Raw genomic sequence first — 18,143 nt, 5'->3', positions numbered from 1 at the left:
GTCCGTACCTCTGCTATAGAGAGAGAACACACAGGTCCATGATGCAATGTGGGTAAGTAGGGCTCCAGAGTCTAGGGGACCTCGGCTACTGGCTACCCAGGCTGAGAGCATTGGTTCTGGGTAATGCATTAGCAGCCACTGGCTTGCCAAAGGATAATGGTCTAACACTCCAGTCCCCAAGCCAGACTGGAGCTAAGGAGACCAGCGTCTCTAAACTTAGAGCGCATGCAATCGAGATCTGCATAAGTCAACACGCGCGCGCACACACACACACACACACACACACACAGCGCCCTGCTGCTCGAGAGGACGTGTTAGCAGACGTTAACAGAAGTGTTTTACGTCTTCTTTTCCAGGCTTAATGATTCTGCAGTGTTCTGACACTGTGTACTGCCCACGCGTTCAGGCTTGATGAATGAGTAAACAACTAACAGTTTTATTAAATATTAAGCTTTAATTAAATATGGGCTTCAAATCTAAATGGGTCAGTAATGTTTATAAATATTTAGCATTGACTGACCATTCAAAACTGATTGAAATAATGAGAAACATATTTCTCCGGTACACTTAAACACTGATGGAGAAATCCTATGAGGATATGAAACAAGACCACATAGAGAATAGCGCAGCTATTCATCATCATTCTCTTCCTCTCTCAGGAGTCTGAGAAAGTCTGTCAATGCAGCTGTTTTTTTTTTATATCAATATCAAATAATTGATCAGTAACAATTACAAGTACCTTACTGTAATAGTTTTAGCAAAAAAAAATGTTTGCTAGTACTGTCTGGGAGTGGTCTCAGTGGGGAGGGGAAAACTGAAAGCTGTTATTACTAGCCGTTATTGGCAGAGAGGTTTGTAACTCTTTGTTATTGGTCTTTTAACCAAATTACATCCTGGCAATGCCACCAGGCAAGCCGAAACACCCGCCAAAGCAAGCCTGCTATTTTCAACCAGCAACTATCCGGAAATAACACTGATACAAACAATTTTACAGTGTTGGTTTCATCAATTATTGTACAGTATGATAGAAAACACAGAAAAAAACATAATTTTGACTGCACTGGGCCTCTAACAAGCCATGCCTGCTTACGTTGGTGTTAGACGGCAGGAAGTGTAATTTATAGAAGGGAATATGAGGGCATATTTTATCGGTCTGGCACTGATGAAGGACACCCAAGAGGGMTCCTACCACAAGACAGGTGTGCCTAGTTAGCTTTCTAATTTCCCCAAAATACCACTAGAATAAAGGAAGATGAACAACAAGAGAGAGAGAGAGATGTAGGGAGAATCTCAATTGCATAATCCTCACATCCTCCCCTCCCATACTTCTCAAAACCCATTYGATGAGAAAGCCAGGGATCCCTCCCCTCTGAGAGAATGACTGTTTTTTAATCCTTCAGGAATCCTGCCATTCAGTAATGTTTTCATTGACGTTGGCATTTGTGTTGGTATTTCCAGTGGCACAGCCTGGCATTTCAACACGTCTCTGAGGGATGCGGCTTTAAACACACGCAGCACTTCCTCTATAAATGCTGTGCTGATGTCCCCTAAGATGCTCTCAGAAATCATGAACAGACATCCACATCCCTTTAGCCTGTTCATTTAAAAACGGATGGACAATACAGTAGCCTGCTTATCTACAGCTTAAAGTGGTAGCATTAGAACATCACTCAATAAAGGCACAAAGGTATTGTGGCTCCTTCCAGTCATCAAACAACAAGGCAACCCTCCCCACTCCTCTGTCATTGTTCAAGAAATGTTCAAGAAAAAAAAGGGAACTGTACAGCGCATATTCTATATTAGTGGGTTAGGGCTGGGTGCGGGCCTCAGATTTTCCCTTTATCACATATAGTTGGGCGGTTGCTACAAAACACCTGACCCGCACATCACTAACGTACACCCCCTCCACCCGTATCTCTCTCCCCACCCCCGTCTTACCTGTTCATGTTTGGTGAGGCGTGTCTTGTTGTGGATGTCTGAGGAGACAAGGTTGAACTGATGTCTCTCTGCCAGCAACCTCAGMAGGATGACCACTGTCCTGCTGCCACACTTCCCCACGCGGTTATACACCACCTGACTGGGGAACGGCAGAACCTYCAAGGGGAACACAAGAAAACACACACTGCTGAGTGAGGAGATTAAACAACTATATAATCAAAGAACAATTAGTTCATCAATGCCACTGATTGTTGCCTTGGGAAGGAAAAATAAGGTAAAGATAAGGCTGAGAATAATGTCAGGTGGAGCTTAAACGTGACACCAGGTAAGAAAATGGAAATAAACTGACAATGGGATTGGATCCCTCATTTCCCTCAACTGTCACTCTGTTCTTCCCATGGGCTGTTCTCACTCGACCCCCGATGCCCTGCAATCCTGCAGATACACTATATATACAAAAGTATGTGGACACCCCTTCAAATGAGTGGATTCGGCTATTTCAYCCACACCCATTGCTGACTGMTGTATAAAATTGAGCACACATRCATGCAATCTCCATAGACAAACATTGGCAGTAGAATYGRCTTCCTGAYGAGCMCAGTGACTTTCAACATGGCACGTCATAGGATGCCACCTTTCCAACAAGTCAGTTCATCAAATGTATGCCCTGCTAGAGCTGCCCCGGTCATCAGTAAGTGCGGTTATTGTGAAGTGGAAATGTCTAGGAGCAACAACAGCTCAGCCGCGAAGTGGTAGGCCACACAAACTCACAGAACATGACCACCAAGTGCTGAAGCGCATAGCGTGTAAAAATCGTCTGTCCTCGGCTGCAACACTCGCTCAGCACAAGAACTGTTCGCCTGAGAGCTTCATGAATTAGATTTCCATGGCCGAGCAACCGCACACAAGCCTAAGATCACCATGCGCAATGCCAAGCGTCGGCTGGAGGGGTGTAAAGCTTGCGGCCAATGGACTCTGGAGCAGTGGAAACATGTTCTCTGGAGTGATGAATCACGCTTCACCATCTGGCAGTCCAACGGAAAAATATGGGTTTGGCGGATGCCAGGAGAACGCTCCCTGCCCCAATGCATAGTGCCAACTGTAAAGTTTGGTGGACTAGGAATAATGGTTCAGGCTAGGCCCCTTAGTTCCAGCCTTATTCTAAAATGTATTAAATTGTTCCCCCCCCCCATTAATCTACACACAATACCGCATATTGACAAAGCAAAAACAGGTTTTTAGAATTTTGGGCAAATTTATTTAAAAAATATGATCATTTACATAAATATTCAGACCCTTTACTCAGTACTTTGTTGAAGCACCTTTGGCAGCGATTACAGCCTCAAGTCTTCTTGGGTATGACGCTACAAGCTTGGCACACCGGTATTTGGGGAGTTTCTCCCATTCTTCKCTGCACATCCTGTCAAGCTCTGTCAGGTCGGATGGGGAGCGTCGCTGCACAGCTATTTTCAGGTCTCTCCAGTGATGTTCAAGTCCTGGCTCTGGCTGGGCCACTCAAGGTCATTCAAGAGACTTGTCCCGAAGCCACTCCTGCGTTATCTTGGCTGTGTGCTTAGGGTCGTTGTCCTGTTGGAAGGTGAACCTTCGCCCCAGTCTGAGGTCCTGAGCGCTCTGGAGCAGGATTTCATCAAGGATCTCTTTGTACTTTGCTCCATTCATCATTCCCTTGACTCTGACTAGTCTCCCAATCCCTGTCACTGAAAAACATCCCCACAGCATGATGCTGCCACCACCATGCTTCACAGTAGGGATGGTGTTGGCCAGGTGATGAGAGGTGCCTGGTTTCCTCCAGACATTACTCTTGGGATTCAGGCCAAAGAGTTCAATCTTGGTTTTATCAGACCAGATAATCTTGTTTCTTATGGTCTAATAGTCCTTTACGTGCCTTTTGTCAAACTCCAAGCGGGCTGTCATGTGGCTTCCATCTGGCCACTCTACAATGAAGGCCTGATCTGATTGGTGGAGTGCTGCAGAGATGGTTGTCCTTGTGCAAGGTTCTCCCATCTCCACAGAGGAACTCTGGAGCTCTGTCAGAGTGACTATCAGGTTCTTGGTGACGTGCCTGACCAAGGCCCTTCTTCCCCGATTGCTCAGTTTGGCAAGGCTGCCAGATCTAGGAATAGTCTTGGTGGTTCCAAACGTCTTCCATTTAAGAATGATGGAAGACACTGTGTTGTTMGGGACCTTCAATGATGCAGACATTGTTTGGTACCCTTCCCCAGATCTGTGCCTCGACAAAATCCTGTCTCGGCGTTCTACGGACAATTCCTTCGACCTCATGGTTTGGTTTTTGCTCTGACGTGCACTGTCAASTGTGGGACCTTACAGTATATAAACAGGTGTGTGCCTTTCCAAATCATGTCCAATCAATTGAATTTACCACAAGTGGACTCCAATCAAGTTGTAGAAACATCTCAAGGATGATCAWTGGAAACAGGATGTACCTAAGCTCAATTTTGAGTCTCATAGCAAAAGGTCTGAATACTTACAGTATGTAAATAAGCTATTTATGTTATTTTGCTGACATTGGTTCCAGAGGCAGTTTGGAACTCGGTAGTGAGTATTGCAACTGAGGACAGACATTTTTTTATTTACATGCTACGCACTTAAGCTCACAGAACGGGACCGCCGAGTGCTGGTGTGGCCTACCACTTCTGGGCTGAGCCATGGTTGCTCCTAGATGTTTCCACGTCACAATAAAAGCACTTACAGTTGACCGGGTCAGCTCTAGCAGGGCAGATATTTTATGAAATTACTTGTTGGAAAGGTGGCATCCTATGACGGAGTCCCGTGGAAAGTCACTGAGCTCTTCAGTTCATTCTACTGCCAATGTTTGTCTATGGAGTTTGCATGGCTGTGTTCAAGTTTATACACCTGTCAGCAATGGGGTTGGCTGAAATAGCCAAATCGAACTAATTTGAAGGGGTTTTCACATAATTCTGGCCATGTAGTYTAGGTGCCGTGTTCAAGGGATTGTTAAATAAATATAAACTATTTGGTTTTAATAACCACCTCTTGAGCATAGTCAGAATTACACACGTAAACCTTTTTTATTTTATCATAATGTGTTTTTTTGTGTGGCAGAAATGCCTTCTGGAACATGTAAACTTTCACGTGCCCTAACAAACTTGTAAATAAGGATAAAAGTGTTAAAATTACTAGCTTAGTTGGTTTAGCCACAGAAAAAGACAGGAACGTTCCTGCTAGCCATGATTGGCTGAGATAATGGCTGTGCTGGACTTGCCGAGAGATGAGTTTGGATTGGTCTGCCATGTAGGCMCGCTTCTGTCTATAACATGAGCTGGTCAGTATGTGTAGGTAATACTTTCTAACGCGTAAAATAAATAAATAAGATCACGTAGTAGAATTGCAAAAGTGTTGCTCTCCACRTTCTGGAGGACTGAGTTTTGAAATCAGTGGAATTAGAGTATGATAGCTAAGGAGACTCAAATATGCAGAGGGAGTCAAAGATTACACACAGAAGACTGTTGTATAAAACACCTCTCTCCGGATTACATCTTCAAACTAAGGGCAACCATGGCATCTGTGACAGAGGGAGAAGCGTCCCTCCATGTATACAGGTAAGAAAGTGTTAGCTGCATTTTGAGATATTATGTGTCATTTTCATTTCAAGTAAACGCATACTGTSAGATAGCTAGCTAACGTTCCCTAATTGATCTGTGTAGTAATATTATTCGTATCTCAGAGCCATTTGCATTGCRAGTTATAGCCTAATGTTAGCTAGCTAGCTAACATTGCACCTGGTTGGTTAGCTACCTGCAGATTCATGCAGGGTAGTAACGTTATGAGTTGGGATTATGGTTCATTAGCTAGCTAACTACATGTCTAAACAAAAGACTCCACTATGCAAGTAACCATTTTACTAAACCTTCTGCGCATGAGACAAATAAACWTTTGATTTTATTTTATATAGTATGTGTTTATCAGAGACGGTAATGTGAAAAACATGACCTGCACCAAAGTTAAATTAGGATAATGTTAGGCCAACGAGACAGTGTCCAAGTTCTAAAATTCTCTGGTACAATGCCCTGCTTTTATTTCATCACACTCAAAACCATAAACTGTTTTCTGTAATTGGCTCGCCAATAACTTGTAAGTAATGATCCTGTTGGAAGTTTATTTTCCTGCAATGACGACAAATGCACTAAAGTGAAGACATTGTCAGCTAAATTAATTGGTCATTATTTGAACTGGCTAGCCAGCTAACTTAACATTAGCTAGTTAGCTAACAAGCTAGAAACTAACCAAAACATTGTTTAGGAAGTTGCTTTTAGTTGCCTGGTTTGCTAGATTGACATCTACAAAAATCATTTTAAAATGGGTGGGTTTATTGGTATTATAATACACTAGTTAAACTATTTAGGATCACCAGGCTGCTGATATCATGCAGCCTTCAGTTTTTGTGTTTATTCCTTTTTATAACTTTTTTTATAACAACAATGACAAGTTTGATGTCGGACGACAATCGAATGTTCATGATGTCACTGTGACAACTGTCGATAGACGTAGTATAAACCAGCCTTTAGTCTTGATCTTTGGTTGTTTTGTACATGGCCTCATGTGAATCCTTAAAGAGTGTCAGGGGTGCGTACTGGCGGCAGAGAAGTCAGACGCAGGAGAGCAAAACTGTGTTTCCAACGGCTCAGTTTAATCATCAAAACTCACCGGATACAGAACAATGAAATAAATGGGTACATAACCCCGACGCACACCAGAACATAACGTGCACAAGCACTGACAACAAACAATTACGGACAAGGACATGGGGGGGAGCAGAGGGTTAAATACACAACATGTAATTGATGGAATTGGAACCAGGTGTGATGGAAGACAAGACAAGACCAATGGAAAATGAAAAGTGGATCGGCGAAGGCTAGAAGGTCGGTGACGTCGACCGCCGAACGCCGCCCGAACAAGGCGAGGGACCGACTTCGGCGGAAGTCGTGACAAGGAGATGGTTGGGGCTAAAGCTTAAAGTCAAATCAAATTAAACTGTATTCGGCACATGTGCAGAATACAACAAGTGTAGAATTTACCGTGAAATTCTTACTTACAAGCCCTTAAAAAACAATGCAGTTCAAGAAGAGTGAAGAAAATATGTACTAAATAAACTAAAGTTAAAAAGTAACAGAATAACATAACGAGGCTATATACAGGGGGTACCAGTACCGAGTCAGTGTGCGGGGGTACAGCTTAGTTGAGGTAATATGTACATGTAGGTAGGGGTGAAGTGACTAGGCATATTTAATACACAGTGTGTAGCAGCAGTGTACAAAGCAAACGGAGGTGGTGGGGTCAATGTAATAGTCCGGTGGCCATTTGAATAATTGTTCAACAGTCTTATGGCTTGTGGTAGAAGCTGTTAAGGAGCCTTTTGGTCCTAGACTTGGCACTCCGGTATCGCTTGCCTGGCTACCGACGTGAGTGTGGCGGGGCGGTAATCATTTAGGCAGGTTACCTTCTGACAATTTTATGGGCTTGCCTCTGACACCACCTATTATATACAGATTCCGTCTCTCACAGTTGAAGTGTAACTATGATAAAAATTACAGACCTCTACATGCTTTGTAAGTAGGAAAACCTGCAAAATCGGCAGTGTATCAAATACTTGTTCTCCCCACTGTAGGTCCTGGATGGCAGGAAGCTTGGCCCCAGTGATGTACTGGGCCGTACACACTACCCTCTGTAGCACCTTACGGTTAGATGCCGAGCAGTTGCCATACCAGGCGGTGATGCAACCGGTCAGGATGCTCTCGATGGTGCAACTGTAGAAATTTTGAGGATCTGGGGACCCATGACAAATCTTTTCAGTCTCCTGAGGGGGAAAAGGTTTTGTTGTGCCCTCTTCACAAAATTCTTGGTGTGTTTGGATCATTATAGTTTGTTGGTGATGTGGACACCAAGGAACTTGAAACTCTCGACCCACTCCACTACAGCCCCGTCGACGTTAATGGGGGCTTGTTCGGCCTAAAAATAAAGGAGAACCGCACACTCTAGGAGCTCAGATSCAAAAATATTTAATTTACCAACGTTTCGACAGGCAAGCTGTCTTCATCAGGATACAATCACAGACACTGCGGGATGACTCGTTTATATATAGTGTCAAGACACACAGGTGTCTGTAATCATGGCCAAGAGTGGCCTAATATCATTGATTAATTTCTCAAATATTAAAATGGCATAGAAAGAGCAGCATACAATAAATACAAATGGATAGCATACGATCATAGACTCACTTAAGACCACACAAGCCTACAAACAACCACAATGGCAAAGTCACAACAATCACAAGAATGGCTTCAGATCAAAGTCCACGTTGAGACCGAAGGGAGCAAGGGTCTTTGTTCGGCCTGCCTTTTCCTGTAGTCCACGATCAGCTCCTTAGTCTTGCTCACATTGAGGGAGAGGTTGTTGTCCTGGCACCCCACTGCAAGTTCTCTGACCTCCCTATAGGCTGTCTCATTGTTGTCGGTGATCAGGACTACCACTGTTGTCGTCAGCAATCTTAATGATGGTGTTGGAGTCGTGTTTGGCCACGCAGTCGTGAACAGGGTGTACAGGAGGGGACTAAGTACACACCCCTGAGGGGCCCCAGTGTTGAGTATCAGTGTGGCAGACGTGTTGTTGCGTACCCTTACCACCTGGGGGTGGCCCGTCAGGAAGTCTAGGATCCAGTTGCAGAGGGAGATTTGTCCCAGTGTCCTTATCGTAGTAATGAGCTTTGTGGGCACTATGGTGTTGATTACAGCTCAGCGTTCAATGAACATCTTTCTCACATAGGTGTTCCTTTTGTCCAGGTGGGAAAGGGCAGTGTGGAGTGCGATTGTATCATCTGTGAATCTGTTGGGCCGGTATGTGAATTGGAGTGTGTCTAGGGTATCCGAGAGGATGCTGTTGATTTGATCCATGACCAGCCTTTCAAAGCACTTCATGGCTACCGACGTGAGTGTGACGGGGCGGTAATCATTTAGGCAGGTTACCTTCGCTTCCTTGGGCACAGGGACTATGGTGGTCTGCTTGAAACATATAGTTATTACAGACTCAGTTAGGGAGAGGTTGAAAATGTCAGTGAAAACACTTGCCAGTTTGATCGCGCATGCTTTGAGTACACATCCCGGTAATCCAGAACAGCTAGTGCTCTCGTGCATGCTTCAGTGTTGCTTGCCTCAAAGCAAGCATACAATGTATTTAGCTCGTTTGGTAGGCTCACGTCATTGGGCAGCTCGCGTCTGGGTTTCCCTTTTGTAGTCCATAATAGTTTTCAAGCCCTGCCACATCCAACGAGCGTCAGAGCCGGTGTAGTAGGAGTCAATCTTGACGCTTTGCTTGTTTGATAGTTCGTCTGAGGGCATAGTGGGATATCTTATAAGCGTCTGGATTAGTGTCCCGCTCCTTGAAAGCGCCAGCTCTAGCCTTTAGCTCGATGTGGATGTTGTCTGTAATCCATGGATTCTGGTTGGGATATGTACGTACGACGTCGTCGATGCACTTATTGATGAAGCCGATGACTGAGGTGGTATACTCCTCAATGCCATTGGATAAATCCCGGAACATATTCAAGTCTGTGCTAGCAAAACAGTCCTGTAGCATCCGCGTCATCTGACCACTTCCATGTTGAGCGAGTCACTGGTACTCCCTACTTTAGTTTTTGCTGGTAAGCAGGAATCAGGAGTTTAGAATTATGGTCAGATTTGCCAAATGGAGGGCGGGGGAGAGCTTTGTATGCATCTCTGTGTGTGGAGTAAAGGTGGTTTCGAGTTTTTTCCCCCTCTGGTTGCACATGTGACATGCTGGTAAACATTTGGTAAAACTGATTTAAGTTTGCCTGCATTAAAGTCCTCGGCCACTAGGAGCGCCGCTTCTGGAGCAGCATTTTCTTGTTTGCTTATGGCCTTATACAGCTGTTTGAGTGCAGTCTTAGTGCCAGCATCGGTCTGTGCTGGTAAATAGACGGCAACGAATAATATATTTGAGAACTCTCTTGGTAGATAGTGTGGTCTAGAGCTTATCATAAGGTATTCTACCTCAGGCGAGCAATACCTCGAGACTTCTTTAATATTAGACATCGCACACCAGCTGTTATTGACAAAAGACACACACACCCCACCCCTCGTCTTACCAGACGTAGCTTATCTGTTCTGCCGGTGCATGGAAAATTCCGCCAACTCTATATTATACGTGTCGTCGTTCAGCCACGACTCTGTGAAACGTAAGATATTACAGTTCTTAATGTCCCGTTGGTAGGGTAATCGTAGGTCATCAATTTTATTTTCCAATGATTGCATGTTAACAAGTTGAATGGATGCCAGTGGGAGTTACTCGCTTGCCTTCGGAATCTCAGAAGGCAGCCCGATCTGCGTCCTCCTTTTCTCTGTCTTTTCTTCGCGCAAATGACAGAGATTTGGGCCTGTTCCTGGGAGAGCATTACTCGTTAAACTCATTAAAGGAAGAAGCTGAGTAATCGCTGTTCTAATGTCCAGAAGCTCATTTCAGTCATAAAAGACGGTAGCAGCAACATTATGTACAAAATAAGTTACAAGCAACACAAAAAAACTAACAAAAAAGCACAGTTGTTTAGGAGCATGTAAAACATCAGCCATCCTCTTCGGCGCCATCTTAACCGCTTAAGAGGGTGTGAACGATGCTGAATGGGTGTAGACAAAGAAGAGCTCTCTAGTAGGTTTACCAAAATATTCAAGGGCCATTTTCTCAAAATTGAGGTTACAAGTTTATCAACGTTCAAAGCAGAATTACTTCCCCATTGTTCCTCAACTGTAGTGTATGATATATTATTTTTTAGCTCTGAGTCTCTACTTTTTATCCAGTGTAAAAAACACAATTTCAAATTTTGCTACACAAGACCAAATCGAGCTGGTTGGTCAGATGTTGATGTTATTATCTAGCTAGTCAATTTGACGTGGTCCATCAATCATTGTAGCCACAAATATTCCAAGATGGCGTAGCAGTRGGACGTGTGTTTTGTCTTGTCCTGTCCCATGTAAATATAATTTCTTTCCTCGTTTTTTTCGTATATATTTTCATCTCACTTACCATCTACGGACTGAATATTGTCTCCTGCAACCCACCTCACCCAATGTGGTACGGATCTGCTATTTTTATACTTTAGACCTGGAAACCCCATCAGAAGCTAGCCAGCTAACTAACTACTAGTCAGTTAGCCACTGCTAGCGGTCCTCACCGTTAACTCGGACACCAGCAAGCCTCAGCTTGGTCAATACCTGCCAGTCTGCACAGAGCGATATCAACCAGATTATATCGGAGTGCTTTTTCTCCACCACATCTTCGGAATCCCACTGCAAGCTCTGAACCTTTACACCGGAACATCGCAGCTAGCTAGCTGCAATCCGAGTGGCTACTCCTGGCTAACGTCTTTGTCCCGATGCAAGCTCCAGTTAGCCTTGAGCTAGCCTCGAGCTAGGCCCATCTCCCCGCTAGACAAAGAGGTCCACCAGCCAATTTTTTGGGCTACAATACCTCTTTTGCCAATTGGCCTGGACCCTTTACTTCTGACACGGAGCCCCCCCAATCCATCACGACTGGTCTGCCGACGTATTCGTCCAAGGTGGTTTCAACAGCCTCTTCTGTTGTGACGTTTGCCGGAGGCCCATCTGCTATCCCCGGCCCGCTAGCTGTCTGAATCGCCGTGTCTCCAGCTCGCCTAGTGTAGTAGCGACTACTGAATCGGCTCCCTGACTCATCTATTGCTACTCATTGGACCCTGTGATCACTCAGCTACACATGCCTCTCCCTAATGTCAATATGCCTTGCTATTGATGTTTTGGTTAGTGATTATTGTCTGATTTCACTGTAGAGCCCCCTGCCCAATATGCCTTAGATAGCCCTTTTTGTTCCGCCCCCCCACACATGCAGTGACCTCACCCGGCTTAACTGGTGCCCCTAGAGACAAAACCTCTCATTGTCACTCAATGCCTAGGTTTACCTCCACTGTACTCACATCCTACCATACCATTGTCTGTACATTATGCCTTGAATCTATTCTTCCACGCCAAGAAATCTGCTCCTTTACACTATGTTCCGAACACACTAGACGACCAGTTCTGATAGCCTTTAGCCGTACCCTTATCCTACTCCTCCTCTGGTGATGTAGAGGTTAACCCTACAAAATAGCCTCCAAAACCCTACTCAATAAATTGGATGCAGTCTATCACAGTGCCATCCGTTTTGTCACCAAAGCCCCATATACTACCCACCACTGCGACCTGTACACTCTCGTTGGCTGGCCCTCGCTTCATACTCGTCGCCAAACCCACTGGTTCCAGGTCATCTCAGACCTGCTTAGGTAAAGTCCCCCTTATTGCTCGCTTGGTCACCATAAGAACGTACCTGTAAGCAGGGCTCCACAGGTTATCTCTCTGGTCACCCCCAAAACCAATTCTCCTTTGGCCGCCTCTCCTTCCAGTTCTCTGCTCAATGACTGGAACGAACTACAAAAATCTCTGAAACTGGAAACACTTATCTCCTCACTAGCTTTAAAGCACCAGCTGTCAGAGCAGCTCATAAGATTATGCACTGTACATAGCGATTATAATTTGCCCAAACATAATACCTTTTTACCTACTGTATTTATTTATTTATTTTGCTCCTTCGCACCCCATTATTTCTGTCTCTACTTGCGCTTTTTCCACTGCAAACCAACCATCCAGTGTTTTTAGTTTTTATATTACTTGCTGTGTTGTATTTACTTCGCCACCATGGCCTTTTTTATATTTTATATTTATTTATAATATTATTGTTTGCCTTCACCTCCCTTATCTCACCTACTGCTCACATTGTATATAGACTTATTTTTTTCACGTGTAACTATGACTATATGTTTTGTTTCTACTCATGTGTAACTATGTGTTGTTGTACTGTGTCGAACTTGCTTTGCTTTATCTTGGCAGGTCGCAATTGTAAATGAGAACGTGTTCTCAATTTGCCTACTGGTTAAATAAAGGTTATAAATAAATAAATAAATAAAAAACAGGCCTGCAGCCCCCAGCATCACTCCCATTTACCAGGCACTCTCATTTGTTGACTTCAGTACCGTAAAAGCCTTGTTCATGCTGTTAACATTAGAAGTCTCCTCCCTAAGTTTGTTTTATTCACTGCTTAAGCACACTCCCACCCGGATGTCCTAAATTTCCATCCCCAACTACAAATTTTCCGACAAGATGGAACTGCCAATGGGGTGGCATTGCAATTACTGCAGAGATAGGCCTGCAGAGTTTGTCATACTAGCAGGTCGTGCCCAAACAATTTGAGTTTCATACTTTTAAAAATCCACCTTTCCAGAAAACAAGTCTCTCACCGTGCCTCTGTTTAGACCCCCTCCCCAGCTGGCCCTGGACACATATGTGAATGTGATTTCCATCCAGTCTATCTCAAGAGTTCATACTGTTAGGTGACCTAAACTGGGAAATGCGTAACACCCCGTCAGTCCTATAATTAAAGCCTCATGCTCAATTACAAATTATCAAGGAACCTACCAGGTAAACCCCGAATCGGTAACATTACATTTCATTTAAGTCATTTAGCAGCGCTCTTATCCAGAGGACTTACAATTGGTGATTCCAATTATGATATCCAGTGGAAAGCCCTTTACAATAGTGCATCAACTCTTTTAAGGGGGAGGGGGGGGTTAGAAGGATTACTTTATCCTATCCTAGGTATTCTTAAAGAGGTGGGGTTTCAGGTGTCTCCGGAAGGGGTGATTGACTCGCTGACCTGGGCGTCGTGAGGGAGTTTGTTCCACCATGTGGGTGCAGAGCAGCGAACAGTTTTGACTGGGCTGAGCGGGAAGCATGGGCACCCTCTTAGATATCATCCTGACCCACTTGCCCTCTAAATACACCTCTGTGTCTTCAACCAGAATCACTGCTTCATTGCTGCGTCCGTAATGGGTCTGCATTCAAACGACCACCCCTAATCATTGTCAAACGCTCCCTAAAACATTCAGTGAGCAGGCTTTCTAATCGACCTGGCGGGTATCCTGGAAGGATATTGACCTCATCTCGTCAGTAGAGGATGCCTGGTTGCTCTTCAAAGTGCTTTCCTCCCATCTTAAAAGCATGCCCCATAAAAACATGTAGAACTAAGACAGATATAGCCTTGGTTCACCCAGACTTGACTGCCCTTGACTAGCAGCAAAAACATCCATGGCGTTCTGCATCAGCATCGAATAGCCCCGCGATATGAACTTTTCAGGGAAGTCAGGAACATAATACACAGTCATTAGAAAAGATAAGGCTAGCTTTTTCAGAAAGAATTTGGCATCCTGTAGCATAATTCCAAAAAGTTTTGGGACACTGTAAAGTCACTGGAGAATAAGAGTACCTCTCCAGCTGCCCAACTGACAACTGAGGATAGGAACATGTCACACAATAAATCTCATTTAAATAGCATTTTTTCTACGGCTGCATGCTTTCCGGCTAGCCACGTTTCCACCTGGTACCCTGGCAACAGCTCTGCACCCACTGCAGCTAGAGTGTCCCCCAACGCTTCTCTTTACTATATTCAGATGCTGATGTTCTGAAAGAGCTGCAAAATCTGGATACCTACAAATCAGCTGGGCTAGACAACCTGGACCCGCTCTTTCTAAAATTATCCACCGAAATTGTTGCAAACCCTATTATTAGCCTGTTCTCCCCTCTGTTATATCATCTGAGATCCCCAAAGATTTGACAGCTGCTGCCATCATCCCCCTCTTCAAAGGGGGAGACACTCTAGAGCCAAACTGTTATAGACCTATATCCATCCTGCCCTGCCTTTCTAAAATCTTCGAAAGCCAAGTTAACAAACAGATCACCGACTATTTCGAATCCCACCGTACCTTCTCCACTATGCAATCTGGTTTCCAACCTGGTCATGTGTGCACTTCAGGTCCTAAACGATATCTTAACCGCCATCGATAAGAGACAATACAGTGCAGCTGTATTCATCGACCTGGCCAAGGCTTTCGACTCTGTCAATCACCGCATTCTTACCGGCAGACTCATTAGCCTGGTTCACCAACTAGTTCTCTGACAGTGTGTCAAATCGAAGGGCCTGTTGCCCGGACCTCTGGCAGACTCCATGGGGGTGCCACAGGGTTCAATACTCAGGCCGACTCTTTTCTCTGTATATATCAATGATGTCGCTCTTGCTGTAGGTGATTTTTTTTTATCCACCTCTACACAGAAGACACCATTCTGTATACATCTGGCCATTCTTTGCTCACTGTGTTAACAAACCTCCAAACGAGCGTCTATGCCATACAACACTCCTTCCGTGGCCTCCAACTGCTTTAAAATGCTAGTAAAACTAAATGCATGCTCTTCAACCGATTTGCTACCCACCCTCCCGACTAGCATCACTACTCTGGATGGTTCTGACTTAGAATATGTGGACAAATACCTAGGTGTCTGGTTAGACCGTAAACTCTCCTTCCAGACTCACATTAAGCATCTACAATCCAAAATTAAATCTAGAATCGGCTACCTATTTCGCAGCAAAGCCTCCTTCACTCATGCTGCCAAACATACCCTCGTAAAACTGACTATCCTACCGATCATTGACTTCGGCGATGTCATTTACAAAATAGCCTCCAACAAGCTACTCAGAAAACCAGATGCAGTCTATCACCGTGCCATCTGTTTTGTCACCAAAGCCCCATATACTCCCCACCACTGCGACCCGATGCTCTCGTTGGCTGGCCCTCGCTACATATTTGTCACCAAACCCACTGGCACCAGGTCATCTTTAAGTACATTAGGGCTACTTACCACTGTTTACCAAATGTACAAAGTTTATACCGTTAACTTGCAAAGAAAACACTAACAATACAACGGCAAACGCGTCCTTCTGCTGCTTGACAGACACAAAGGATGGGAAGTTCAAATAAATCATCATCATCATACTTGTCAGGTATAGTTCGCTTTTATATCACTCAAACATCCAATTAATGGTGGTCAATAGTGAAAGATCGCTACCCTCGCGCATCTGAAATGACACGATCAATTGATGTTTACTGATCACAAAAAGCATGCAGTTACTTGCTGTATACCTCCTGATGATGTGTGCAATTGTTTCGCACGGAATAATTGGATATTTGTTGTTCTGACTATGCTCTTCAAGATGTGATGATATAACAACCAAATAGTTTACATTTATTTAACAATCCCTGAAAACGGCATCAATGGTTTTAGCGGCACTGGGGTTCTCCTTGCCCCTCAGCAGGCACATCTGACCTTATTGTGATGTTTTAGTGACAACGACCTATATAAGAATGCATTTTGTCATTGTTATGAACATTCTCATGTTGAGCAGAGCTGTCTGGACTCTCTGGGGTAGGACTGTTATTGTGTTTATGGCTGAGATACAATCTACAAATAAAAATTAATAGCAAGCAGACTGTGACTCAGCACATACTGTACACACACACACTACTTCCTGACACACACTTAACTGTAGTTCCTAGAAACAAACCGTAGTGCCAGGCCTGTAACTCAGCCTACCATGGGAATAGTGTGCAGTACTTCTGTTTTGAGTTAGCGTGGCTGTGCTGCGTTTACATCACTGCTGGCACAGAGATTCTCATCCCTGGCTGCTCTGCATGTCGACATCTCGGGCAGGACATGCTGGAGTACTCCACACTTCCTGTTGTTAACCCGCTGTCTGCCTGATTATCTCTTCCCTCTCCCTTCCTACCCAGAGTGGAGCGGATTCACTGAGCTACACGGTTAATGGGACATCATCTCACATTAGAGAACATCTGAGACAATAAAAAAGAGCACAGGCATCACTATTGCAATACTGGCCAATGGGGAATGAAATATGTTAAGAAACAGGAAAACAGTCGCTACTTGTTATTTTGGGATTTTCGTCTTGGTCAGATACAGGGCTAAATTCATACGTGTGCATGCCATGAATCCAAACAGTCAATTTCAGGGAAATGTGTCCCAAAACACAAGAGACTTGCATACGTTGCGCGTTTCCTTACATGTAACTATACCTTATAGTTTGAGGGCTTTTGCTTTTATTTAAGTTTAGCTCTTTTTACACTTTTCAAATACCTTCAAAACAGAAATTCCTTCCATTACATTTACATTTACATTTAAGTCATTTAGCAGACGCTCTTATCCAGAGCGACTTACAAATTGGTGCATTCACCTTATGATATCCAGTGGAACAACCACTTTACAATAGTGCATCTAACTCTTTTAAGGGGGGGGGGGGGTTAGAAGGATTACTTTATCCTATCCTAGGTATTCCTTAAAGAGGTGGGGTTTCAGGTGTCGCCGGAAGGTGGTGATTGACTCCGCTGACCTGGCGTCGGGAGGGAGTTTGTTCCACCATGGGGTGCCAGAGCAGCGAACAGTTTTGACTGGGCTGAGCGGGAACTGTACTTCCTCAGAGGTAGGGAGGCGAGCAGCCAGAGTGGATGAACGCAGTGCCCTTGTTGGGTGTAGGGCCTGATCAGAGCCTGAAGGTACGGAGGTGCCGTTCCCTCACAGCTCCGTAGGCAAGCACCATGGTCTTGTAGCGGATGCGAGCTTCAACTGGAAGCCAGTGGAGAGAGCGGAGGAGCGGGTGACGTGAGAGAACTTGGGAAGTTGAACACCAGACGGGCTGCGGCGTTCTGGATGAGCTGTAGGGTTTAATGGCACAGGCAGGGAGCCCAGCCACAGCGAGTTGCAGTAATCCAGACGGGAGATGACAAGTGCCTGGATTAGGACCTGCGCCGCTTCCTGCGTGAGGCAGGGTCGTACTCTGCGAATGTTGTAGAGCATGACCTACAGGAACGGGTCACCGCCTTGATGTTAGTTGAGAACGACAGGGTGTTGTCCAGATCACGCCAAGGTTCTTAGCACTCTGGGAGGAGGACACAATGGAGTTGTCAACCGTGATGGCGAGATCATGGAACGGGCAGTCCTTCCCCGGGAGGAAGAGCAGCTCCGTCTTGCGAGGTTCAGCTTGAGTGGTGATCCGTCATCCACACTGATATGTCTGCCAGACATGCAGAGATGCGATTCACCACCTGGTTATCAGAGGGGGGAAAGGAGAAGATTAATTGTGTGTCTCTGCATAGCAATGATAGGAGAGACCATGTGAGGATATGACAGAGCAAGTGACTTGGTGTATAGCGAGAATAGGAGAGGGCC

General features: G+C 44.8%; 1 protein-coding gene across 1 annotated transcript in view; it reads right to left on the bottom strand.

Moving 5' to 3' along the window:
* usta (uronyl 2-sulfotransferase a) overlaps positions 1-18,143 on the bottom strand; it is a 186,366-nt gene that overhangs the window by 22,839 nt on the left and 145,384 nt on the right. The window contains exon 3 of the mRNA XM_023974348.2: positions 1,939-2,094. Coding sequence (XP_023830116.1) covers positions 1,939-2,094 — 156 coding nt within the window. The remainder of the gene's footprint in view (positions 1-1,938; positions 2,095-18,143) is intronic.

Source organism: Salvelinus sp. IW2-2015, linkage group LG28 (genome assembly GCF_002910315.2).
Source record: "Salvelinus sp. IW2-2015 linkage group LG28, ASM291031v2, whole genome shotgun sequence".
Taxonomy (NCBI): Eukaryota; Metazoa; Chordata; class Actinopteri; order Salmoniformes; family Salmonidae; genus Salvelinus; species Salvelinus sp. IW2-2015.
The sequence above is the reverse complement of the archived record's forward strand: the minus strand, read 5'-3'. Positions and strand labels throughout refer to the sequence as shown.